Source organism: Falco naumanni, chromosome W, assembly GCF_017639655.2.
Source record: "Falco naumanni isolate bFalNau1 chromosome W, bFalNau1.pat, whole genome shotgun sequence".
In the NCBI taxonomy this organism is placed as follows: Eukaryota; Metazoa; Chordata; class Aves; order Falconiformes; family Falconidae; genus Falco; species Falco naumanni.
The window spans coordinates 2204303-2231987 of record NC_054079.1 but is presented as its reverse complement, the minus strand read 5'-3'; the positions used below and the strand labels follow the sequence as shown (position 1 = coordinate 2231987).

The window sequence follows — 27685 nt, the reverse complement described above, 5'->3', positions numbered from 1 at the left end:
TTCAGTGGAAAACCCTTAACAACACTGAAAGGCTGAGTTTACCAACTGGGAATTTGGTGGCAATGTTCACTCTGGAACACATAATTCCTAATTTCTAAAGAAACTTTTGAAAAATAAAGCAACAGTTTTGATGCAAAACAAAGTATTATAGTTTTCCACAGGAAAATTCTTAGGAAAAAAGCAGCACTTGGATGAAGACAGTATTGCCTTTATCTGTGAATGTAGGTTTTTCCTTCCTGAAACTATCACAAACAGGCAATAACTACTAATAACTTATGTTTCACAAAATTTTGCAAGTTTACCTATTTTGAAAGTAACTGAAGAATCCTGAAGATGCATAAAGCATGGCTTGAGTGTAAGTCATTGAGAGAAAGCATAGAAGTTTTACCAGAACACTTGGAATGAAAAACAAAAACAACACCCAACACCACCTCCCCCTATCCCCATGTTTTCTGTACTTCAATCTGCAAATTAGTGATAATTCACATGTGTCAAAAGACAACTCTCCAAACCTGCCAGCTTCTCTTAGCAAAAACATTAAATAAGGCAGAAATTGGGAAATTGTTTGATTGCATAGCAGAAAAATTACTAGTGTATTAAAACTCTGTAAAATTTAATGAGACATTTAAGTTTCACAATTGTGAAAGGTGAACAAAATAAACTACCCAAACATGTTAATCTTAAAAGTAAAATTTAAGTTAAGTTTGCACATTAATACCAATTATTAAGACCAAAGGAAACAACAACAGAAAAACGCTGCTGTAGTCAAGACAACAAGAAAAGCATCATCACAAGGATTTTGTTGCAAATAAAACAATGCACCAAATAATAGAGATTAAATCCTTTCCCTGTTTATCCATTTTCTTTTAAAAGTCTATTTTTAAAAAGCATTCAAGAGGCTCATACTGAAAAGTATACTGCACTGGAAAAATAGTGTGTCATGCTCAAGATCTTAACAGCTAAGAATAAAAACTCAAAAGCAAAGCTGTAATTACAATTACCTTTAGATAACATTACAAGCTTTTATATTAATTTTATTCTGGCCATCTGACTGTTTTGGTAACAGAAAGATAATTAAATATAGAATTCCAAAATTACAATCACTAAATGCACTATTTTAGCAGTCTCCTTCAAAATTAAAAGATGTTTTTATAATGATTTCTTGCTTTCAAAGGTTTAAAAATAAAGTTTCCAATCTTGAGAACGTAACTTAACTTTCATTTATTTAAAAAACAGGATTTCTAGAGAAAGATACTGACTTCATAACACTGTACTCATCTCAAGTGAAACTGTAGTCAGCTCTGGATTCACAGAACGCTCAGGGTTGGAAGGGACCTTGAAGATCATCTAGTCCACCCCCCTGCTAAAGCAGGTTCTCCTAAAGCAGGTTGCACAGAATTGGGTCCAAACAAAGATTCAACAGGTTCTGATGAACTTGAGCTTTTTAATATTAGAAATATTTTAGGACAGCTATAATCTGGACATATATTTGCTTCAGGTTCAGCAGACATAAATCTCTCTTGCATCTTTAGACTAAACTGGCCCTCTACAATATGGAGGCTGTATAGTTTTGTGAAGTAGTAGGACTCTCACTAATCACATTTGTGCTTTGTTGTCAAGTAAAATGTGGTTCTGAAGCTAGTGGAGTGAGGAGGCTGGAGAGAGGAGGAGAGCGGGTTGGATTACAACGGTACTTATGCTACTTGTAAAACACTCATTGCTTTTAGCCACTGACAGAGATCCCGTTCTTCTTGTGACAAACCTGCACAGCACAGAGCCTGCAGAGTGAATTTGCTGATATACAAAGGACAAACTTGATGCTGAACCTTTCAGTTCTTCTAGCTGGTCTTTTACAGGCACTGGACAGATTAAAAAGAGTTTTAAAACCCTCCCAGCTAGAACAAACACAAATGGCTGCCCATTTCATACAATTTCCCCCTCTAACCTCTCAGAAAAGATATTCTGAACTTTATCATCTCCTAATATTTACTTCCTTTTCAGAGTAGCATAAGCATCTATCCAAGAAAACCAAGAGTATAGAGATCAACATCATTCTTCTCCTACACCTATTTATCAGATGACAGAGCAATGTTGTTGGTGGGGTTTTTTTTTGCTCAGGCCCATACTAATAGAAGACACTTTTACAGAGCCACGTTTAGCCACTAAAACAAGGTAAAAAACCCAAAAGAAGCTCTACAACTGAAGTGGAATAAATAGTGTTAGCAAAGGTCTGAATACAGTTGACTGCTGTCTTTAAATTCTTGTGCAGGGTGTAGGTGTCAAGGTGTTGGTTGTGGGGGGCTGCAGGAATGGCCTCTGGGGAGGAGGAGGAGAACAACCTCCAGGGTAGAGAACATATCTACACTGCAGCCCATGGAGGACCCCATGCTGGAGCAGAGGGATATTTCCTGAAGGAACCATGTTCCACAGAGGGCCCCCACTACATCAGGTTTTTCCCAGAGGACTACAACCCTGCTCCAGCGCAGGTCCTTTCCAGGAGAAAAGTGTGAGGGGGAAGGAGTGGCAGAGTAAGTGTTTTGGACTGACCTCCAACCCTCCATTGCACTGCTTGGGAATAGCAAGCAGGGGATAGAGGGGCCTGCAGTGAAAGAGCAAAGCTGAGACTGGGAAATGGGGGAAGAAAGCTTTTTAGTGTTTGTCTTTGTTTCCCACTAACTGTACCTATTTTAATCAGCAACAAATTGATTTTCCCCAGGTCAAGACTGTTCTGCCATGACAAGAACTGGTAAGCAACCTCCCTGTCTTTCTCTTGACCCATGAGCTTCCTCATCTTATTCCCCCACCCCACCCCCCACTGGATGGGGTGGTAAGTGAGCAGCTGGGTGGGCATTTGGCTGTTAGCCAAGGCTAACACACCACAATTTATATTATTCAATTCAATCAAAATCTCCTCTTCTAAAAGGCTAGCAATTAGAAGAATCCAAGTAAAAATGGTTATTTTATATTAGAATTACAGTACTTCACTATGAGTGTGCTATAAACCCCAGAAAATTTCACCGACAAGTTTGACAAAGTTACAGGTCTACCAAAGCACAGAAACTTAGTCTCCACGTTTTTAGAAGCTCCTGTTATTTTAGTTTCTGGGAAAACAAGTCCAAATAAGCTTGTAACGTCATTCAAAATGTATTTACTCATGCTGTATGAGGTATCAGTCACATGAGACTCAGTGAAATTTAGGTTTGGATTTGTTAACCGCTTGCAGCTAAAAACAAGTGCTTAAAAGTTAGCCCACAGAAGAAAAGTATGACAAATAACAAACCAAAATCAATTCAAATTCTATATTAATGTATTATTCTGTAATAACATGCTGACCTACTGACAAGAAAAAATACACTTAATCCATGTTCTAAGGCTAAGCAAAGTCTGATCAGCAAGAATGAGCTATGTCTGCTCAGCCCAGAAAAGAGAAGGCTTTTGTGGGGGCACTTTATAGTACACTTCCAATACCTCCAAGAAGGTCATCAAGAAACTGAGCCAGGCTCTTCACAGCAGTCTGTAGCAGGAAGATGAAAAACAATAGGCAGGTACTGGAATAAGAGCTACTCCAACTAGATATAATGAAAAACTTTTTCACTATAACAACAGTTGAGCAGCAAAAAAGGCTGCCCAGAAAGGCTCCAGCCTTGGAGACTTGAAACCAGACTTGATAAAGCCCTGAGCAACCCAGTCTGATCTCAAACTGTATTTCCTTTAAGCAAGAGGTTGGACTAGAGACCTCTTGAGGTCTCTTCCAATCTGAATTACTCTATGATCCTATGAACAACCATCAAGTCTTAGGTCTGCTATAATTCCTCCAGCTACCTAGATGAAGCAACAGTAAATTAAGTATTGACAGAATTCACAATACAGTTGAATGGGGCCAGGACTTTGACATATGGACAATTAATAGCTAGGAGACAGGGACAATAATTCAAACATGGATGTATTTTGTCTGACTTAATACTTTGAATTATGTATCACTAACACATATGGAGTAGGACTTGAAGTGTAATATACACCATATGGTGTAGAGGGATTTTTAAAGGACCGAGGACATATGTTACCATTGTCTGGGTTGGACAACCCAGACCTGTTAGTTGAAGCTGCAGAGCAGTTTTAAATTGTCCTGGGAACAAGCAGTGGGAGAAGGAAAACAAGCTATGCACAAACCAGAAGCCAGGTGCAGAGCAAGTCCTGGGAACCACGAAATCAACACACTCTCAGTGGCACACTCTGATCAGGTGCCTGCAGCATGCTCACAGGGACACCCACGTGGCCAGAGACTTTTATCCAATCACCTGTGTGTAAAGTCGGGTGAGCGGTCGGTTTAAGTTATAAATATGACCTGTTTGTTTAATAAAGTGAGCACGGCATGTAGCCGTATTGGTGTGATTGTCGTGACTTGGCCGACTCTCCACAGGGGACCCTCTTCGATATGGAAACACGTTAAATTAAAAATGAGACAACAGCTAATGGACTGTACAGGACACCAGCCAGTGATGGCAGGATTCTAGAAATCAAAGCCTAAAGTACAACCTATCCATGCTTCTAGCACATCTCATCTAAAGAGAGAAGACATCACTCCTTTCAAGTTGCTACAGCGGTTGAGTAGGCTTACCATGAACTATCACTGCCATAAGAAGAGTAACAGATATTAGAATACCACACACACCCCTAAAACAATTAACCAATTGGTATAAAACATGACTTAAATTAATCTCTTCAATCTCCTAAAGGTAAGTGAAATTGTAACTTAGACCTTTCAAGTTAGAACTGATTGTGCTCCTCAGTACTATCACCATCTGTTATCACAAAACATTTCAAAGATTTGCACATCATTTTGCAATCATGTATAATTAGGTCTCTTTTAGAGGGCTGCAAGCAATACACTTATTACTGTAGAATACTATCAGGTTCTTTATAGATATAAAAAATATAGGAATACTATCTGAACAAGGGCTGGGAAAAGAAAGAATATAATGAATAATGTTACTGTATCACCGACAGTCAAGATAAGGTTTTAATATTTTGTAGGAGTAATAAATAATGAAAGCATCTAAAATTAATAAATGCTGTGCATACAAATAAAAGCAATACCTGGAATAAATAAGTTAAAAATAGCTAATATGAAATTTCAGTTTGTCATTGTTTAACCCCAGCCAGTAACCAAGCACCATGCAGCTGCTTGCTCAGGTCCCGAAACCAGGAAACAATTTCAAGCTAAAGAAACAATTTTTTTTCAACAGAAGTAAAAAGAAAATGATCTTACCTTATCTAGTCTTTTTTGCCAGCTTTCTTCACGTTTTACCATGAGTTCAATACAATGAGAGAGTGTAGCAAGGATTCCAGCAGTAGTTGCCTTGAAAGTTATAGCTTCTCCTTTAAAGTCTATGCCGTTAATTCCTTTGGGTGTCACATGTGGAAACACTAAAACCAAACATGAATCATTCACTGATAGCTGCCTTTAACTCACACATGCTTTAAATTACAACTGTTTGAAGAAAATAGACTGGCTAGAAAATTAATTTAAAAATAAAAATCAGAAGTGCTAATAGTTTTCAGCTACCCACAGGATAAGGAAAGAGATTCAAAAGGAAGAATGCATCCTTTCAGCTTCATCTTGCTATAATGTATTTCAAGTCTGCTTGTAATGCTGTATTACTCTGCAAATCATGTGGATGGAGGGAGTAGGAATACTTTGTAACAATAGCAGTTTGACAGCTTGAAGTGGGGCCCAATTAACACAGAGCAACCTTAAAACATAGCCAATACAGCGCTAAGAAAGAAACAATTTCAAAATGCAATCAGACCCAAAAGGTAACGTTTCAAGGTTGCTTTAAGCAGGTAACTATAGATTTTAAAACCTCAACATAAAAAGGTATGATATCAAAGTATCAAATGTGTTGAATTATCCAAGTGCTGTGGGGTTTTGCAGTTCCAACAACTACTTCATGCTGTCAACCAGGCCATCTGTTGCTAAGGCTATTTAAACAAGTCACTTAATGTGTGACAAAAAAAGTACCTATCCTATATCAAACTCGTATGTAGGTTGACAGAATAACAAACATTACACATTAATGTCAGAAAATATTAGAAAGCAGAAGTAACACCCATGTTGAAGCTGACTGAGCCCAGCAAGTTAAAGTAACTCCTGCTATGCCATGGGGCAAGCTAATAACTTATCACCCTGTTGGATATTGCTTTCTTTTCCTGGTCTGTCAGTTTGTCAATGTGCCACTGTTATGGTTTAAAGAGTACAAATAAATATTTGTGTAAGTTTATCCAATATCTGTCTCAGAGGGTAAAGCACAGCTTTCAAGCAGCTCGGTTCTTGTAGGGAAGAGAAATGCAATTGCTATTCTCTAATGGTAGAGCACAGTATCTACGCTAAGGAACAGAAAGCAAGCATCACATGGTCGTAAGCAATGGTTTAAGTCTCCAGAGGTTTTATATGCCCTCCTTTCAGGAGGCATCAAATGTTTTCAAGTAGATGTTTACACACCATACACTACTTCCAATACCTCAATAAGCATACATACTATGGTAGAACAGATTATTTTTTTGTTTCATGTTAATCAAGAATACTCCCTAAAAGGTAAAGATCAGGGGTCCTCAAACTTTTTAACCAGGGGGCTGGTGCGGATGAAGTGGCAGGCAGTCATCTGTGGCTGCGGCTGCTTGGTTTCCCCCCCCAACCCCTGGCGGGGGGGGGGGGGGGGGGGGGGGGTTCTGTAAATACCGGGGGCCAGATTGAGGACCCTGGGGGCCGTATCTGGCCTGTGGGCCGTAGTTTGAGGTCCCCTGGTAAAGATGATGGGAGCGAAAGAAAGATCAATCTGTTTCAGAAGCAATAATGAGGTCTCCGTCCCCCTAACAGCTGCAGAGGGAACACAGAAGAGGCTGACTTCAAGTAGTATAATCTGGCAAGGAGGCAATGCAGTGGATTCACTGAATAATGAAAATTAGACAACAATAGCTTCACCAATAACACACTTCACTAATGAAAAAAACACAGTTTATACTAATAAAATGTCCTGCTGGTGTAGACCACGTTCACATGCAGGTTTACGAGCACAGCTATGCTGCTTATAGATGTGACTTTTCTCTTAAGTACACAACATGCTAGAGACACTGAAGAAATTACCACTGGCTGCAACAGTATAAAATCATTTCAGAAATCTATGGTAGATTGTAAGGGAGGTGCAGCAACATAGCCTCATTTCCTGAAAAAGAAGCCAGCTTTTGTTCCTGGATGTCTTTAAGTCTCAGCTACAACTCATTAATACTTCCATACTGTTTCAGTCATCATGTAGATGATGATACAGAGCTTGCAGTTTCAAATTCAGTGTCCATTTTAATTCTGGACTAAACTTGTTTCAGAAAGGCGCAAGGCCTATTTCTTTGAAGAGATCACTCAAGACATTCCTTACCGTGGATGGGAGTATTTTGATTCACTCCTAATTATAGGAGACATTTGTCTTCCCAGAACATGTCAGAATACAGCCTCAAGCCCCATCTCAGCAACAGCTGAAGTTCAGCACATTAGAAGTATTTCTCAGGAGGTGTTTTTTTTTCCCTATTTGGAGAGCCTGAACATCTTTCCTATTCCTTTTTTACACCTTTTTTCATGTCAGCTACGAGATTGAGTGTTTCAAAATGAAATCTTGCATCAGAAGATCTGTAGGTTCAAGTTAAAGGTTAATAGGAAGGTGTTCTTATCATTGCAACTGCTCTTCTAGCCTGATGATCAAACTGTATGTAGCAAATCAAAAGAAGCAGCAGTATGATTTTTCTACTTTAACTTCAATTTTAACATCTTCCAAGTGGTTCCTTTTTAATTATCCTGTCTTTTAAGCATTTTGCTTTATTTGTGAATTGTTTTCTCTTGTCTTTCTTATAATGGATTTTTCATACCATGCTTTAGCCTTCTTCAATAGCTCTTCAGCCCCTCTCTCCTACAAATGTCTGTTAGGATAAATCAATTTTCCCTTCTTGTTCCCAAGATGCTGTTTGTAATTCTTTCCCATACGTCCCAAACATCACCTGTTTGATCAAATCTGTTTTCCAGTGAAATGGAAGATTAGTTTTAAAAGACAGTAAGTAGAAAAACAAAGTTCCTTTATCTTTTCCATTTTATGCGACCCTACCATCTTATGTCACTAAACTAATTCTAAACAAAAGAAAAATAGTTGGGTGCATGGCCCATTTATTGATACCTACTGTTGTTGATCTTCTGTGAATAGCACTAGTATCAATATGCTTAGTTTTCCTCTAAGAACCACCTCATTACTTCAGCAGTATGTTGGTGAATATTTTCTCCATTCAAAGCATAAAAATTCACCACAAATCTCACTGTGTTTTATATCAAAGTTCTCTTTCAGCCTCTGTACCATTTCCATCTTTGTAGTTCCAAGTACAAAACCACCTTCTGTCTTCAAAGAAATTTCCTTAAGTAAGTTTCACCTGCTGTTCTTATTCTTACATCATTTAAACCCAAATACACTCGTTTTCCTGAGCAGACATATGGGAATGCTTCCTGATCAAGATTCTACATTCTTAGAATATATGATCCCAATGAGTAAATATGCATCAGCCAGGCTCTCCCTTGATGCTTTATACAAATGATCATTCTTTCAGTTACCAGATTTTCTAATTGGAAAGTGAGCAATAAATTTAAATACCTTCATAGTGTTCTTTTTAACTCTTCACTCAAAGATCCTAGAGAACACAGAAAAGAAAAAAACTATCTAAAATGTCTTGTAGTATACATATCTCTAGTCATGCTAACTTTCTCCTCTTACCCAGGGAAGGTGCAGAAGGGAACATATTTCTAAAGACAATGTGAGTATGGCCCCTTATTCAGTCTTAAATGTAGTGATTTGACCACTAGACTGGTGTACTAGTGGTTTGAACAGTAGGCTCAAACTCATATCATAGTAGACTAAATAAGAGGTTGAATCTGTGCTTCCCACTTCCTGGAGCAGTGACTACACAAAAGCCCCATGTTTAGAATAGATGCAACCACTTCTCAGCTACAGTTAAAAAGACTGTTCCAGTTTTTCCAGGACTGGATAGACTTCAAGAAGGGAACCTGAAACTTGAGAAAGCAAAGAATCTTAACAGCTGCTCTGAGGCAAAGCCTCAGAAGAAGGTGAAGTTTAAAATAAATCTTTCATTATCAGTTAGCCCGAGTAGTTTTCTGCTCAATACACAGGCATGGGTGTCTCAACCTGAGAAACCTACTTCCACTGCATTCACTTATGATTCCACTTTAGGGCACATTTCTAATCAAGTTTTGCAGCACTCTGCTACTAAATCTCTAATGGATTTAGTCCTTAGAAATAAAAGAGGCATAGAAAAAACAAAATGAGGATAAAGGCTTTTAATAGAAATAATTAATGGAAAGTAAATTTAATGGAATCAGGATTAATAAGAACTGGAATTATCAGTTTTGCAGAAAGCAAAGGGTTGCAGAAATTATTTTCTGTAGTGAGCTATAGTGATTTCATATACAGGTACCCATAATATATAGCAATTTCTTAGCACATAAGTTCCTAAAGACTTGATAACAGAACTGTTTAGAAGAGGAATATGGATATCACTTCAAATTCCTATTAAACACGCGATGAAAAAAAGATGAAGTCACTTTGCTTTTAAATGTTCTAAAATGACTAGATGTACTAAAGATACAGATTTTCCTAATGACATTCCACATAACAAATGCATATATATAGTGGATACACCAAAAGAACATAGATATGAAGAAATGTTCTAAAGGGAAATTAAGCTGAAACTCCTACATCATTCTACAAAAATTAAGGTTGAGAAAGACATCTTTTTCAAAATGAATCATGCAGTGAAATTAAATTCTCAGTTAAATTTTTTTTTAAAGAAGACTTTTTCAGTTTTCTGAAGCTTTTTCTGACTTCATTCCTCAAAAACATAGACTTATATATAAAATACGGTTAGTGGAACTGTGGACTTGCTTACAGGTGAGTGTTGCAAGCTTTCTTATCTTTACTGATAAGAAGCAAGAAAGTTTTATTCAAAACTTCAGTTATACACTACTTAACCTCTGAAATCAGCACTACAATTAATCTTTAACAGAGCAAGCACTTTACATTGAAAAAACATCTACTCATATCGTTAATTCTCTGGAAGTATACTGAAAGCTCCTTTATTTCCTTTCCTTGTAACAGTTCTGGCAATAATCTAGAAATAGCACTTAAATACAACAAGGAAATCTGCAATACATGGGGAATTAGAGCCAGTTAAAAAGACAGAAAAGGCTTATTTTGTATATATATTTTCCAGGTTCTTGAAGAAAGTGTCTACATTCTTAAAAATGCTTTTTGATAAGTACTTCTTTTGAAGATTCCATCAGATTTGAAACTGTACTTCTTCAAAGTTTTCGGAACAGAAGTAAAAAATACTGAATTGTCAACAACTAGAGAATGTAAATACTAAAATAATTTCAGTCAGGAAACAAGAGAAAGCATAATAAGAATGCAAATAGGTTTTTAAATGCATACACTACTTCTGGCAGGACAGAAGCATCAGATTTCTAAAACAGCAAGACTTGCATGAGTTCTTCACATTTACTGCATGGATGCAGTGAGTACAATGACTACAACCAGATCATTTAAAATAAGAATAAAAATAGGAATTCTGTTCTTCATAACACTGAAAAATACAGTTAAAAAGTGATAAAATTATGAGTGAGAATCAGTAACAATGTTGTCTTAACCATTATGTAGCCATAGAACATAGAAAAAACATAATGGGGCACACCTAACTGGAAAAGCATTGTGCTCTGCCACGCTGCTAAAGCAGACAATAGTTGCAAGAAAAACTGCAATTCCTTGTTACAAATCTCAGTTCCCAATGTTCAAATGATGCAGCTGTTTTAACAGAATTTTGTAGTGGAAATTACTTTGGACACAGAATAGGAAATTCCAGTTTGACAGGCTTGCATTAATATTTGCATGAATTAAGAATAACTCAATTATCATTCCTTAGCTGCTTTTCATGATGATCTTCATGCAAATAGGAACTTCCTGTCACATACATTCAAATAACTATTCTTTTCATTTTCTGCTTAGAAAAGAGCATAAACACCCGTCTTGTTATTAGGCTTATCATACCACTCATGAATTTTCAGAGAAAAAGTTGACACACTTACATTTTTCCTTACTGCTGTTACTGTTATGTAAAAAATCCCCATCAGAACGCATTGTAGGGAAATCATCTTCATCATCTTCTACCACTGGGGGTGGGGAAGAGGGGGGAGAGTTATGGGAGTGAGAAAACTTTCCCAGTTCTTTAGTGTGCAAGAAAGAATTAAGAGCATCTATCTTCATGGCTAAGCAGCATTTAACATTTTTTCCTATAAAAACAGTCATGAAGACTCCCCTGCTTTTCTTTTTTTTTTGGACCCAAGACCACTATCAACATTACCATCAGAAACCGTCAAGAGACTAACATTTGCTCAGTGTCAAAATTTAGCACTTGATTCGATGGTAAGAACATTATTATCTCAGTGTTACAACTGGATAAGCAGGGAGCCACAATTGAGCAACTAACTACTCTTTTACACTAGGAAGTTCTCAAAGAAGTAGAATGGTACTTATTTACTGTTTTCTTACTACCAAAAGCTTCAGGCTGCCAGAACACACACAGTGATAAATATAAATGCCTCAGGAGAGTGCATGAATAAGACGACAAGCTGTGCTCAGGGAAGAACAATTCAGAGATATGTAGATATCCACACCTGAGCTTACTAGAACTTCAAGTATGCACTCAGTGCTCTAGCTGCAGCCAATACATCTCAGGAGCATTCACTATAGCAAAGCCTTTGCCTTTTTTAAAGAATGTATTGTTCCTATCAAAACTAATATTCCGTTGTTGTTCAAAATAAAGGTAAGAGACACAGCGGTAAACTAACTTGAATTCATTTTATGGGGTAAACAATTATTGTTCTATAACATCAAATGCTTAAAAGAACATTTCTTTTATACAGTTGACAGCTACAGATTAATATTTAAGTTAAGCAGATTTTTATGGGAATCCAGCTTCTGAAGTGAAAATAGTTAGCACTGTTTATACAGAAATATCTATGATTGATCCCATTACTAAAGAGAAAATTTAAGATATGTATTTTATTTATATGGTATCAAATGCTATAGTAACTATTTAAATGCTATTACTGCATAAAAAGTCAAATTCTATGGAGATAAGAATTTTCAATTACAGTTTTACCTTTATCCCTCTGGAGTTCATCTTTGGAAACTGCATCTGCACAGGCATCAAAGTATCTCTGTAAAGTATCAACTTGTCTACACAAGATGTCTCTAAAGGTTTCCATTTCTGCAAGCTTCTCACATAAGCTATGGCCCTTCTGAAAATACAAGAGAAAAAAGGCTCACAAAAAAAAAAAGAATTTCTGCAATTATGAAGACCAAATTCTTCAAGTACAGTAAAGACATTTCACATATCAGCAGCTATGAAATAGTGTTAGAACAACATAAGAAAATGTATAAAAGCATTTCTTAGTCATTTTGTCTCAATTTTTCCTCTTGACTGCATCTGCTACTTTAGACCATTCAATAAAAGCTTATTAAAAACAATCTTGCGTGCTACCGGTTTTATACCTATTTGCCTGAAAACAGTCAGTTCTAGTTTAAGATCTTAATTCTAATCTTTACTCCCCCCCCTTTCCTGTGCTGCTCCTCTTCTGTTCTCCCAGAAGTACAGCCCAAAGTTCAAATGTTAAATATTTATACACATGAAACAAGGAAAGCCATCATTTGTCAATCTGTATTAATCAAATTTGTTATGTCACAGAATCACCATTTCCTTTCATTTAGAAACCCTGACATTCTCAGAAGTACGCTAGGAAAGGTTAAGAAATCCTCCCACATTTTATGTTCTCGCCACTCAAAAATGACACCATAGTTTAAGAAGGGCAACTGCAGAGACATGAAAAAGCTTCCTGTACGATCTGTTCATCATCACATGCTGAATTACTAACACATAATAAACCAAATATTTGGTTATTTTTTTCTATAATTGTGTGAATAAGTCTTCACATAGCTTACTTCCTTTCCAGTTACGTGTATTATTTACACACCAATACTAAGAAAATGTTATCCACTAACCTTGAATGAAGAGGTAGAAGTTGCAGAGTATCCACTTGCTCCAGAAACAAGAGACACCATGGAACCATGGCGTCGTAAACTTGACTCTGATCCATAGCCAGATTCAGTCTAAAAACCAAACCGCACACAAAACTAAAATACTGAGGCTTTTAATAAAAAAAGAAATCATGAAAGCAAGTTTAATTTTGTTTCCTCTAAAACCAGCCCATTTGTTTCTTATCAGGAAGCAGCAGGGGCTTAATAACACAGATTGTGTCTGCAAGTTTAAGATGTTGATGTAGAATCTGTAAAGTTACTATGAATCTATTTTTTGTTACCATAATGATCTAGGAAGAAGTAATCTGAAACTTATTAGTGCCCCCAAAAGAGCAAGACAACACATATGTAAGGGTTCAAAAAAAGGTGTAATTTTTCCATTTTGTTATATGTAATCCCTACCAAGCAATTTTCACATAGCATTCAGAAAATCTACCATAGTCTACGATTAATTAAGGTATTAATATGATTCATTTTGAAAACCACCAGACTCAATTAATCCTTCCAATCATTCAAATAGTGCCATTTTAGTTTTAAAAGCAACAAAATAAGTAGAGATCGTAGAAAAAACATAATTATTGCTATGAATTTCTTTTGCTTGTTCCAGACTTTAGTAATATTCTTTATATTATACTGAAATTATTTTTGACAAAGAACAAAATTCTACATAAAACAAGGAGATACTATTGTCTTCTCCCTCTTGCTTTCAGTAACTATTTAAATAATGCAAAAAATTAAACACATATTGATTAAAATAGCATTAAAAAGATCTAAAAATATTAAGTTTGACAAGTGTCCTCACAAGTGAAACAGAAGCAGATACAGAGGAATTGGAAGAAAAATATTTCCCTAAAGGTTAACATAAAATGGCCTGTGCATAGCAAAGAAGAAAAACCCTGAAACAAAGTATTACAGTATCGAAAAGTCTCATTTCCTAACTATTGTACCAATTAGTCTTTATAGTATGAATTTTCTTAGGATATATAGTTTTACATTGTATACTGCATAGTCATGGTTAAAGTAAGCATGACTAAAGGACCCCAGCTCATTGCAAGGACAGCCCCCACCCTGAAGAATAAAGGATACCTCCAGACTATCAAGATAACACTAGTATTCTAGATCCTCTATCACCTCTGTGAAACCCTCCAATTATCTGGCATTATAGACTGTAGCAAGACTGACTCCAGGGACATATATATCAATAAAGAAGCAGATGGATGATGATGCCATAAAATTATGGTTACTTTGCAAAACAGTAGTATGTCTGTGTTCAGTAATGACTGGTCAAATCATGTTGCATCTGAACACTTGAAATGTATAAGAAACGTGTAAAATTGCATTTCATGGGCGTCAATTTGAATGGGACACCTTGTTATAGATTTGCTAATAAGTTAAGACTGATTGACTTTATTTGATTGATTATTTGATTTTATAAAATCAATTATGTAATAGAAATATAGAAGGATAAGAAATATATTTTAATGAAACTTACAGTTAGATAGTAAAAGCTGCTATAAGAATCCTCTGTACAGCCCCGTACCAAGGAGGAATTGGTCAGAATCACCTAGTAGGAATGTTTAGAACTTAGATAACAGACTTAAGATTTGAGATGATTGTTTATATGTAACCTAGGAAAATGTACTAATATGTCAAAATGAGAATTAATGTGAACTGGGGAAAGTCGAGTGAAGCAACCCATAGTTGACGGCCAAGAAACAGTTACCTTAAGTGAAAGGTAATTCCGGCAGGGGGAGATCGCGACCACCGACTCATATACCACCTACCCAAATCGTACCCCAGACCCATTTCTGGACCTTTCTAACCTTTACTGCGCAGAACCGGATATGAGAGGAGAGTATGTTAATTATTTATGGGAAATCTTATGATTATGCATGAATACTTAATGAATATGTATGAATGAGTTTTATATAAGGTGTATGATTTTGAACCATGGTGTGCATCGATTGTGAGAGGACTCGCTCACGCACCCGGCCGTCAATAAAGAAGTGTCTGCTTATCTACATCACATTGGTGTCGATAAGTTCTTCATTCCGAGATTTCGGTAACAACCTCGTGAGCATGAATAAAGAATTACTCTTGAAATTCTATAATTTGCGTCCTAGCCTCTGTCAGCATAGGCTAGTTGCAAAGGTTTTGTGACAACAGAAACAGATGGTTAAGAATAATATCTGAAATACTGTTAATAGATGAATTTGATCAAGTAGAGAACATTGTGAAGGATCTTTGACAGGAATAAGAAACTGTAGTGGCAGAGAAATTCATTTGGGGCAGGGAGAAGGGGAGACAGAACAAATGATATGGAACAAGCAAGAAGCAACAATGAAATTCTAGCTGTTGTACTTCTGCGGAAGAACTGAAAACAGCACAGGCTTTGGGGAAGCAGGAAAGCGCTGATAAATTAAGATGCAAATTAAAGAGAATTAAAAGCAAGGAGAAAGGACAAAGTTAAAGTTGGCTGACAGGAGAATTTGGACAATACTGCAAGTGTGCAGGACAAAGTATGTATGTTTGGGTTACAAAGAAGAAGTGGCAGAGAGACACAGTTTTGGAAAAATGAAGGTGTTACAGAATTGCCAATAAGTTAGAATTAATTGACTTTATTTGATTTTATAAAATGATTTTAATAGAAATACAGAGGAATAAGAAATATATTTTAATGAAACTTGTAGTTGCACAGCAGAAGCTGCTATGAAATCCTCTGTACAGCCCTGTACCAAGGCCAGAAGAATGGGCTAGAATCATTGAATAGGAATGTTTAGAACTTAGGTAACAAATTTGAGATTTTAGATAATAGTCAGTTACAGATTTCTTTGTATTTGACTAGTCTTTTGTATGTAGAAAGTGTATTGAGATGTCAAAATATAGAATTAATGGGAACTGGGGAGAGTCGACTGGAACAACTCGTAGTTACCTGCCAAGAAACCGTGAACTTTAGTAAAAGGTAATTCCGGCAGGGGGAGATCGCGACCACCGACTCATATACCACCTACCCAAATCGTACCCCAGACCCATTTCTGGACCTTTCTAACCTTTACTGCGCAAAATCGGATATGGGAGGAGAGTATGTTAATGATTTTTGGGAAATACTATTTTTATGCATGAATACTTAATGAATATGTATGAATAAGTTCTATATATGGTGTATGATTTTGAAGCTCAGTGTGCGTTGATCGTGAGAGGACTCGCTCACGCACCCGGCCGTCAATAAAGAAGTGTCTGCTTATCTGCATCACATTGGTGTCGATAAGTTCTTCATTCCGAGATTTCGGTAACAAAGGTATGACTGAAAAGAAAAATGTGAGCATAGGTGTCAAGTTTGCTTAAATCTCTTTACATGATCCTCCTCAACCAAGGTAAAGTCTTCCTTTCTCCAGGCTTCCTTTCTTGTTTCCAGGGTCTGGGAAACCGGAGGGCCAGCCTTGACAGTGAAGACTGAAGCAAAGGCGGCATTCAGTAACTCTGCCTCCTCTGTGTCCTTCATCACCAGGGCACCCACCTCATTCAGCAGAAGGCCCACGTTTTCCCTAGTCTTCCTTTTCCTGCTGACATACTTGAAGAAGCCCTTCTTGTTGTCCTTGATCTCCCTCACCAGACTGAATTTTAAACAGACCTTAGCCTTCCTCATTGCCTCCCTGCATGTTCTGACCATGTCCCTATATTCCTCCCAAGTGGCCTGTCCCTTTTTCCACATCCTGTAAACTTCCTTCTTCTGTTTGAGGTTTGCCAGAAGCTCCTTCCTCATCTATGCAGGCCTCCTGCCCCCTTTGCTTGATTTCTTACTCATGGGGATGCACCTATCTTGAGTTCAGAAGCAACGCTTGATTAGCCAGCTCTCTTGGAGCCCTGCCACTTTCTACGGCCCTAACCCATGGGCTTCCTCCAAGTAGGTCCTTGAAGAGGCCAAAGTTAGCTCTCCTGAAGTCCAGGGCTGCAATCCTACTTGTTGCCCTGCTTCATCCATGCAGGATCCTGAACTCCACCATCTCATGGTCACTGCAGCCAAGGCTGCCCCCAACCTTCACATCCCCAACCAGCCCTTCTTTGTTTGTGACTACAAGGTCCAGGAGCACACTTTGCCTCGTTGGGTCCTCCACCACCTCCATCAAAAAGTTATCATCAGCACTCTGCAGGAACCTCCTGGACTGTGTGCACCTAGCTGTGTTGCCTTTCCAGCAGATATCAGGGTGGATGAAGGCCCCCATGAAAACCAGGGCCTGTGACTGTGATGCTACCTCCAGTTGCCTGTAGAAAGTATCATCAACTTCCTCTTCCTGATCAGGCGGCCTGTAGCAAACACCCACAACAGTGTCCCCCATGATGGCCTGCCCCTTCATCTTTACTCGTAAGCTCTCCACTCATTCTGCATCCACCCCTAGGGAGAGCTCAATACATTCCAGTTGCTCCCTCACATAAAGAGCAACTCCACCACCTCTCCTTGCTGGCCTGTCTTTCCTAAAAAGTACATTGCCATCCACAACAGCATTCCAGTCATGCAAGCTATCCCACCACGTCTCTGTAATTGCAATGATATCATGGCCCTGCAACCACACTCAGATCTCTCATTCTTCCTGTTTATTCCCCATGCTGCATGTGTTTTTGTACAGGCAATTCAGAGAGGTAATCGAGCATGCAGGTTTCCCAGGAGGGGTGCAAATGGATCCAACATAGCCATGTGTACCATTGAGGTGGCTGGCCTTCTGGTACTCATCTTGGGAGGCAGATAAGGAACATTTGTTGCTGCTCTTGTTGGTCTGGCTTATTCCCCAGTTGGATGCAATGGCATAAGCATTGCCACTTTGGACCCCGCCCCCGAGTCCTTCAGTTTAAAGCCCACCTCACCAAGCTGGCCAGCCTCCTGGCCAAAGATTCCCTTGCCTCTTCTAGACAGGTGGATTCCACCCCTCCCTAACAGGCTATAGTCAAAGAATGTCGTGTTGTCATTGAAGCCAAAACCCTCACAACAGCACCATCCACAAAGCCAGAAGTTGATGTGCATTATACATCTATTTCTGGCTGCACCCTTTCCTCTTACTGGTAAAATGGAAATGAAAATAACTTGGGCACCAAAACTTGTCACTTGCATTCCCAGGGCTTTTTAGTCTTCCTTGATTCTGCTCAGGTTCTGGCTTGCAGTGCCATTCATGCCTGTGTGAAACAGTAGCAATGGATAGTAGTCCGTACTCTTAACAAGTTGTGGCACCCTCTCAGTAACATCTCGGATCTTAACTCCTGGAAGGCGGCATACATCTCATGACTTCCTGTCAGGCCAGCAGATGGGCACCTCAGTGCCACTTAACAGAGAGTTGCCCACTACAAGCACTCAACATTTCTTTTTGTTTTAACCATGGTGTGCTGCTAGCATAGTTTCTCCTTGCAGACCTTGCTCATGGGTATCTATAGCTGTTAAGAGTTTCATATCTGTTTGTGGTTGTGATGCAGGATGGTGGAGACTGAAAGAGTCCTGCTTTTGTGGGTTACTAGGGTCCAAGGTGCTTCACTCTCTGTGGTGTCTGCTATAGGTGGTTTCAGAACCACGCTCCTATCTCCATCTCTGTCCCTCTAATACTGCATAGTCTTTTAACTGTTTCCTGCAACTCAGCCACCTATCATAACAGATCATAACTAGGTTCTAACAAGGCATAACTTTATAACTAGGCAGGTACTGACCTTTTCTCCAGGAGAAAGGTCTGGGCACTCATTACAACCTATCATATGTACTGAAGTCTCCTTCCTTACCAGTTCTGTCTGGGTGGAAGCATCAGACATCACAGGGGCTGCTTCTTACAGATAAATATCTACTCAGTATCTTTAATGAAACATTTAAGTAGAAGAAAGGATTCCTGCTTAAACACAAACTATTTCCTCATTTGCCACACTGATAGTCTTATCACTTCGACTTTTACCTCTGTATTGAGTTTGTGTGCCAAGGCTTTGGTAGCAGGGGAGCTGCAGGGGTGGCTTCTGTGAGAAGATGCCAGAAGCTGCCCCCATGTCCAATGGAGCCAACGCCAGTCAGCTCCAAGACATACCAGCCAGTGACCAAGGCCAAGCTGATCAGCAACAGTGGTAGTGCCTCTGTGATAATGTATTTAAGAAGGGAGAAAAACTGCTGTGCAACAGCAGCCAGAGGAGAGGAGTGAGACTATGTGAGAGCAACAACTCTGCAGACACCAAGTTCAGTGAAGAAGGAGGGGGAGGAGGTGCTCCAGGCACCAGAGCAGAGATTCCCCTGCAGCCCATGGTAAAGATCATGGTGAGGCAGGCTGTCCCCCTGAAGCCCATGGAGGTTAACTGTGGAGCAGATATCCACCTACAGCCCATAGAGGACCCCACACTGGAGCAGGTAGATGCACCTGAAGGAGGCTGTGACCCTGTGGAGAGCCTGTGCTGTAGCAGGCTCCTGGCAGGACCTGTGGAAAGAGGAGCCCATGCTGAAACAGATTTGTTGCCAGGACCTGTGACCCTGTGGAGGACCCACGCTGGAGTAGTCTGTCCCCGAAGGACTGCACCCTGTGGAAAGGGCCCATATACTGGAGCAGTTCATGGAGGACTGTCTCCCATGGGTTGGACTCCACACTGGAGCAGTGGAAGAAAGTGAGAAGGAAGGAGCAGCAGAGACAATGTATGATTAGCTGATTGCAACCCCCATTCCCCATCCCCCTGCACCACTCAGACACGGGGGGAAAGGAGGTAGAAAAATCAGGAGTGAAGTTGAGCCCAGGAAGAAGGGAGGTGTGGGAGGAAGGCGTTTTAAGATTTGGTTTTATTTCTCATTACCCTACTCTGACTTTTGACTGGTAATAAATTAATTTTCCCAAGTTGAGTCTGTTTTGACCATGATGGCAATTGCTGAATGATCTCCCTGTCTTTACCTCAACCCATGAGCCTTTTATTATATTTTTTTTCTCCTCCATCCAGTTGAGGAGGGGAGTGACAGAGCAGCTTGGTGGGCACCTGACATCCTGTCAAGGTCAACCCACCACACCCTCCTTCAGTTCAGGGAAATTAACAAGCATTTTAGAAGCTATACTTGAGACACATTTTATCTGGTATTGAGGTATCCAAATGCTGACAAGAAAAAGGCTCGTGCAAGGATGTTAAAGAGCAGCAAATGCTAAGTTTTTATACTTGAACATTAGATGTTTTACATCTCAGTTACTAGCTACTTTGGTGTTACTAAGCAGCAAGTTCTTCTAAGTCTTCTCATACTCAAATTGATATAAAGTTCATTTTAAACCATGTTTTCTCTGTTCAGAACACAATGAAACAGTCAAAGTTTCAGCCTGTCTTTCATACTCTAAAGATAAACCAGCTTGTGACATGCTACAGTAAATCTCAAACATACTTTTGTTAGCAAACAGCTTAAGCAGCCTACCAGAACTACCTACCCACCCAGTAAGCAAAGATCTTAAACAAAATAAACCCAGTACTTCGTATAGCAATAGACTCAAGTTAATCAAAATGACTGCTTAGTACAGGAAATAGTTTAGTCTCTTTTATTAAAATTATTGTGTATCAGTTCAAGAACCTAGTTATGAAACAAAAATCAATTTTTATCTTATAACAATAGCTTGTCAAGGAACTTTTACTTGAGTTATGGTAATCTGACCAGGAATGTTCCTTCAAAAATTTTCTGAGTAAGCAGATAAAAATCTGAAATTTTCATTGAAACATATTTTGCCTCATAGTAGTCCAACTTCTATTCTCAATCAAGTGTTTAGATACAAAGCTTCCACAAGAGCTGAAGAAAAATTAAAGGATCAGTGAAAATTTACTGAAAATTAAGAACATTGAAGTCTTCATACAAATTCAATGAAAACTGGAAAGAACTTCCAGCCTCCAAGAAAATATATTTTTCAGATCCTATCAATGGTATTCAGCGGTACATCTTTTCCTACAAAGACACATATAAATTATAGGAAAATACAGCACTAACCACCCAATTTGGAAAATATCTTATTGAAACAAGACATTTGGAGGCATTTTCTCTAAGAAAGATTAATGAAAATCAGACTGAAAACTAGATTTACACATTTCTGGTTTATGTTTAGTTACATCAAACACCTATTTATGTGCATACAGCACTTTTCCAAAGCTTCTGGTGCTGATTCCTATTTATTTTAGCAGGAACAGTTAGCAGTAACAGATGCACCTCCAGTGGAATTATCCAAGAAACCTCTCATTGCACTCAAATGTGAAGACAGATCTGGTACAAATTATTATTTTTTTAAAACCACCAAATTCCTGCAAACTATGAAAGTTTAAACTGTCCGAACCAAAATAAATATTAAAAGCAGCCTTTTTTCAAGTGGAAAACCTGCATAATTAATCAAGCTTTTCCACAAAAGGAGGTCATTTTTGGAATGCTAGAAGTCACGCTCATTAATGATCTGAAAAGGAGGTTGAATAAGGTGACTTAAGTTTACCGAAAATACCAAACTGAAAAATAAAAATCAGACATCTCATGATAATGGCTGACAAGTAAAGCAGGAAAAGAAAATTTAGTGGTGATGCATGCAAGTTTTTGGGTTGGTTTTTTTTTGCAAGTGACACAGAAAAAATTCCAAATTTACACATACATTGGCAAACTATTACCACCCAGTACTTCCATATTATAAATAGGTGGTTCCAGAGTTTTTCCAGCTCAGAACTCGGCAACAGTTAAGGACGGCCTTAGAAGAAGGAAAGAACAGCATGAGAAAGACTCCCCTTTGAGGTCATGCAGAGTTCAAGAACAGGATACAGGTATTTTCCTTGTTCTTTCCTTTATGGTAGCATGCAATGACCCAGCCTGCATTTCTGCTCAGCCAGACTTCCAGTTAAGTTGTACAGTTCACTAGCTAAATCACTCACCAACCTAACTTCAGCCCAGGGTTAAATTCCACAACCCCGTCACCCCATGCCAGAAGACCCCCATGTATGTAAAGCAGTTTTTGAAATGCCAGCTCTACAGATGTGTAACATGGCAACTTATTCAGTGTATCCTCTTAAGACAGTTCTGAGGTACAGCAAGAGTAAAAAAAAAATTGCAGTATTTTTATCTCAAAAACACTCCATGATTAACTTAATATTTTTTCACTGGACTACAGAAAAGAATCCTGGTTTTGAAACTTGATTTTCTATGTTTTAATGTTACCTCTGTATCAAAGTTAATGCAAAATGCCAAACTATAAATGGAATAATACTATAATTGAAATAGATTCATTTTTAAGAGGACCATTACCAAAAGACAGCACTTTAAATATAAAGACCATCTAATGCTGATTGTAAGGACTGTACAATAAAAAGTGAACATTCCTAATTACATATAGTAATTATATAAAAAATACTTCAAGAAACTCAAGGTAAAAATATGTATCTACTTGGATATCACTTTTACTTGCTTTTCCTCTAACACATATGATTTATTCTACAAGGAATTAAGGGATATCTCTAGATCAGCCGCTGTTGTCCTTATAGGCAATTTTAACTTCCCAGACATCAACTGGGAATAACATACAGCAGGCACAAACAAGTCCAGGAAATTCCAGAAGCACATTGAAGATAACTTCTCGGTGCAGGTACTAAGAGAGCCAACAAGGGAAAGGTGCCCTCCTACATCTATCTGTTGCTTGTAAACAGAGAGGGACTCATGGGCAAAGGGGTGATTGGTGGCTGTCTTGGTCACAGTGACCATGAAGTAGTTGTTTTTCATATTGTTAGCGATAGGAAAAAAACTGCCAGCAAAACTTGGACCCCGGTTATGGGAAGAGCAGCATTTGGGCTGCTGAAGGAGCTAGTTAGTAAAGTCCCCTGGGAACTTGCTTTTGAAGGTATTGGGGTCCATGAATGCTGGTCACTTTTTAAGAGCCATCTCTTAAGAGCACAGGAGCAGGCAATTCCAAAGTGTGGGAAGTCAAGCAAGCAGGGAAGAAGGCTGGCTTGGCTGCACAGGGATCTCCTAGAATTTAGGTGAAAAAGGAAAGTGTACAGACATTGGAAGCAAGGACAGGCAAGGACTACAGAGACTGTAGTAGCCACTGTAGGGAGAAAATTGGTGTGGCCAAAGCTCAATTAGAGTTCAAGCTGGACAGCACTGTGAAGGACAACAAAAAAGGGCTTTTTAAAATATGTTAACAGCAAAAGGAAGATCAGAGATAACATTGGTCCATTACTTGATGAGGTTGGTCACCTCACAAATAGGGACATAGGCAGAGATGTTTAATGCCTTCTTCGCCTTTGTCTTTAACACCAGTGATGATGGGCCCTGGGACCCCCGGAGCCCTGTGTTGGAAGATTGTGACTGGAGGGATGATAAACTCCCAGCTGATTCTGAACTTGTTTGAGACTTGCTGCTCCAGCTGGATGTGCATAAGTCTATGGGGCCCGATGGGATTCATCCCAGGGTACTGAAGTAATTGGCTGATGTCATTGCAGGGCCTCTCTCCGTTATTTTTCAATGGTTTTGGGAGTCTGGAGAGGTCCCAATCAACTGGAAGCTGGCAAATATTGCCCCAATTTTCAAGAAGGGTAAGAAGGAAGACCCTGGTAATTACAGGCCTGTCAGTCTCACTTCAGTGCCTGGTAAAATTATGGAGAAGATTATTCTGGGAGTTAGTGAAAAACACTTGAGAGACAATGCAGGCATTGGTCAAAGGCAACACAGGTTCGTGAGGGGAAGGTCCTGTTTAACCAACTTAATTTCCTTTTATGACAAGGTCACCCATCAAGTTGACCAAGGGAAGCCAGTAGATGTATTGGGTTTAGATTTTAGCAAAGTTTTTGATACTGTCTCTCACAGTATCCTTCTGGACAAAGTGTCCAGCACACAGCTAGACAAGTCCATAATACAGTGGGGGAACAATTGGCTGATGGGTTGTGCTCAAACAGTTATAGTAAATGGGTTTACATCAGGCTGATAACCAGTCACCAGCGGGGTTCCCCAGGGCTCAATTTTAGGGCCACTGCTCTTTAATGCTTTTATAAATTAACTGGATGCAGGAATCAAATGTACATTAAGTAAGTTTGCCAATGACACTAAACTAGGAGGAGCTGTGGTCTCCCTCAAGGGTAGAAAGGCCTTAGAGAGAGAGCTGGATAGACTAGAGAGCTGGGCAATCACCAACCGTGTGAAATTTAACAAGAGCAAGTGCTGGATTCTCTACTTGGGATGGGGTAATCCTAGTTATGCGTACAAATTAGGGGATGAGAGGCTGGAGAATAACCCTACGGAAAGAGATCTGGGGGTTTGGGTTGATAACAAGTTGAATATGAGTCAACTGTGTGCCCTGGCATCCAAGAGGGCCAACCATGCCCTGGGGTGCATCAAGCACAGCATAGCTAGCCAGTCAAGGGAGGTGATTGTCCCACTCTACACTGCACTGGTGCAGTGCCGCTTCAAGTACTGTGTGCAGTTTTGGGTGCCTCAAAATAAGGACAACAAACTCTTAGAGTGCATCCAGAGGAGGGTGACCAAGATGGTGAAAGATCTTGAGGATGAGACTTAGGAGGAACAGCTGAGGTCACTTGGCTTGTTCAGCTTGGAGAAGAGAAGGCTGAGGAGTAACCTCTTTGCAGTCTACAGCTTCCTCAAGGGGGGCAGCGGAGGGGGAGGTGCCGATCTCCTCTCTCTGGTGACCAGCAATAGGACACATGGAATGGAATGAAGCTGCATCAGGGGAAGGTCAGATTGGACATTAGGAAAAGGTTCGTCACTGAGAGGGTGGTCAGTCACTGGAACAGGCTCCCTAGGGAAGCGGTCACGGCACCAAGCCTGTCAGAGTTCAGGGAGTGTCTGGATGATGCTCTTAGTCAAATGATTTGTTTTAGATAGTCCTGCGAGGAGCAGGGAGTTGGACTCTATGATCCTTATGGGTCCCTTCCAACTTGAGATATTCTATGATTCTACCTGTATAACCCAGATGCAGTTGTGTTAGGTACTGTAGTTAAGACAACTGCTATGTTTTCAGATGCAAGATAGATGCTGCTCCAAGGTGTTGAGTTTGTGTGCTACATACTTTAAGAATACCTGACTTCCAAGCCCTTTAGGTAAAATGAAAGTAAGAGAGTTCATAGGAAGAGATAAGGCATAGATCAGGAAAGCTGAACCAAAATGCTGATGAACAGTAGGGTCTTAAAAGACAAGGAGACAAAAGCCTGTTGCTTTTACTGTATCTAGCTACTAAGCGATGAAAGAGATGAGTCTAAAATCCAGAATGATAACCTAAGAGAATGGACTCTAAGATTAACAAGTTTAACATCTAGGATACATAGATAAGAACCAATTCAATCAGTAAGAGAAGATGGCCAAAACCATTAAATAGTCACTCAAACATAATGCAAGCTTTTTCTTTTTCAAATTAGAGAGCTAGAGAAAGCTTCACAGTTGTTAGCTCCTAGTTCTCTAAACTCTTCTATATGAAGGATAAGAAATCCATTTCTTTTGAACATATTTAACATATCAGATAAAAGCTGCAAGATTGAAATATCATAAATACCTTCTTTAATGACTGACTGTACAGTGAAGCTTACAACTCTCCACAAGCACCACCAAATCTGTCACAGCACTCTCAAAACTATCAAGCTGCAACAAGGTCTTTTACCATCTCATACCAACATACTCTTCATGCCACTCACTCTGCTACCTTCTCCTAATCTCTCCTCTTCCAGGACGTCTGCTCCCTCTTCATTGGCTGCCCAACCACTTAACAGAACCAGCCACAGCTGCACCTTATCTACATCGGCCAACCCACCACCCCTGAAGCCAACCCACAGTTGTATATTATCAATGTTAATTAACCCAGCTTCATTCTTCTACACAGATCTAATGAGGGAGAAAGGAGATCAGAAAAAAAATATACCTTGTGTTGTTCTATTGCATCTACCCACTGTTGCCTGTGGTCTGGATCCTGAGCTCGGAGGTACCAAACACTATCGTTTACACTAATATCAAATCTGCATTCATCAAAGTCATGGGGCTGTGAAAGAAAAGTGTAAGAATAATTAAAATCATCAATGTGATCAATAATATCTCACACTCTAAAATACTGTAATTAAAAAACCTGATTGATATTGCCTTGAATTCATCCTAGATTCTAAACTCCATTTTATGTAGCTGTCTCAATGAGCTAACACACTTCCATAAAGAGAAATGCCAGTCTTCTGAAACAGAAAAGCCTGTTTAGTACATTCTTAAACAAAATTGTCAGAAAGAAGTTCCACACAAACATTGACCAAACCTTCATACTTCCAAAGGAATCCTTTGGTAAAATAACTAGTGGACACAGCCAGGAAAATATACCTTTATTTTTTAATTTCAAAGCAGGAAAGAGAAATTAAGGTTATTGCTATCAATATTGGTTTTAGATGGAAGGAATGCATACATTGTAGCAAAAAACCACCAAGATAGAAACCATAAAAGCAGACTATAGCAAAATGACAGGGAAGGCAAGCAACTAAAGGAAGATGTGGCACCCTCGGCCTCAACTATCTTCATTAAGACAGAACTGTCAGATAATTGGGAGCAACATGCAATCTCTCCCCATATCAACACTCAAATGCATCTAACTTTCAGTTCACATTCTTCAAATACTAAAAAAGCTGTTACTAGCATTACAGTGAAGCTGGTAAGGAAAGTACAAGGGAACAAAACAATCATCTAATCTGTACTGTGACACTGTCAGTTCAAAGTTACTCCCTAGTAAACATCCCACACAGTATAACTTCCTCCCCCCCCTCCCCACTGAAAACTATTCTTAATGAAACCTAACACAGGTATAACTGAACACCTTTTTGAATACAAAGAAAAGTTACACGTACTAGTAACCATAGGAAGATAACAGGCTCTAAGGTTAAGGCAAATGATGCTATCTGAAAGACCATAAATATTGATTCCTGATGCCAAAGACAAGACTATACATGTTAATATACTTTACAACATAACTGCTCTGTAAATACATTCATCTTGCAGACAACTAAAGCACTGTGGATTACTCGTGAAACACTCCACAAAAAAACCTAAAAGCAAGTCTTATTTGTCATGTCATGCACAATAGATCAATATCAGATAGAATTATTTTCTAAGGATCTGGAAACCAGAAGCTGCTTATACATAATACACAATCTTTCTTGTTTATATATACTAAGGAGGAAGAGAAGTACAACAGAAGCCAACTAGCAAATAAAAAGTGAGCTAGGAAGAGTTTAACAGAAGTACTTGAAGCTTCACTTTTTTTTTTAATAGCTTCACATATTTGGTCAAGCATCTTAACCAAAGTAAAATTTAAAGAAATTTAAGCGTCCCACAGGAAATAAAACCCACCAACCAACAACTGACAACGCTGACAATCAAGTGAATCAACCACAGCTACCAATTCCCTTAATACCCGACTGTCTCAATTCTTTTCAAACAACTTTCAAAATTGGTTACATATGCTGCTTTGCCTTTACTGAACCACAAAACATAAGGATATAAGGGACATCAAGTCTAAGCC

At 39.0% G+C, this 27685-nt stretch overlaps 1 protein-coding gene across 6 annotated transcripts in view; it reads right to left on the bottom strand.

Annotated features, from left to right (window-relative positions):
• The window catches only part of LOC121080368 (ceramide transfer protein-like), a 77604-nt gene that overhangs the window by 27441 nt on the left and 22478 nt on the right, over positions 1 to 27685 (bottom strand). For 5 of the 6 annotated variants that reach the window (XM_040578336.1, XM_040578337.1, XM_040578340.1 and 2 more), the window contains 5 exons: positions 26054 to 26170; positions 13158 to 13265; positions 12259 to 12397; positions 11183 to 11266; positions 5270 to 5427 (listed from right to left, as the gene is read on the bottom strand). In XM_040578336.1, the coding sequence (XP_040434270.1) occupies positions 5270 to 5427; positions 11183 to 11266; positions 12259 to 12397; positions 13158 to 13265; positions 26054 to 26170 (606 nt within the window). The remainder of the gene's footprint in view (positions 1 to 5269; positions 5428 to 11182; positions 11267 to 12258; positions 12398 to 13157; positions 13266 to 26053; positions 26171 to 27685) is intronic. The other variant, XM_040578339.1, reaches the window with a different exon arrangement.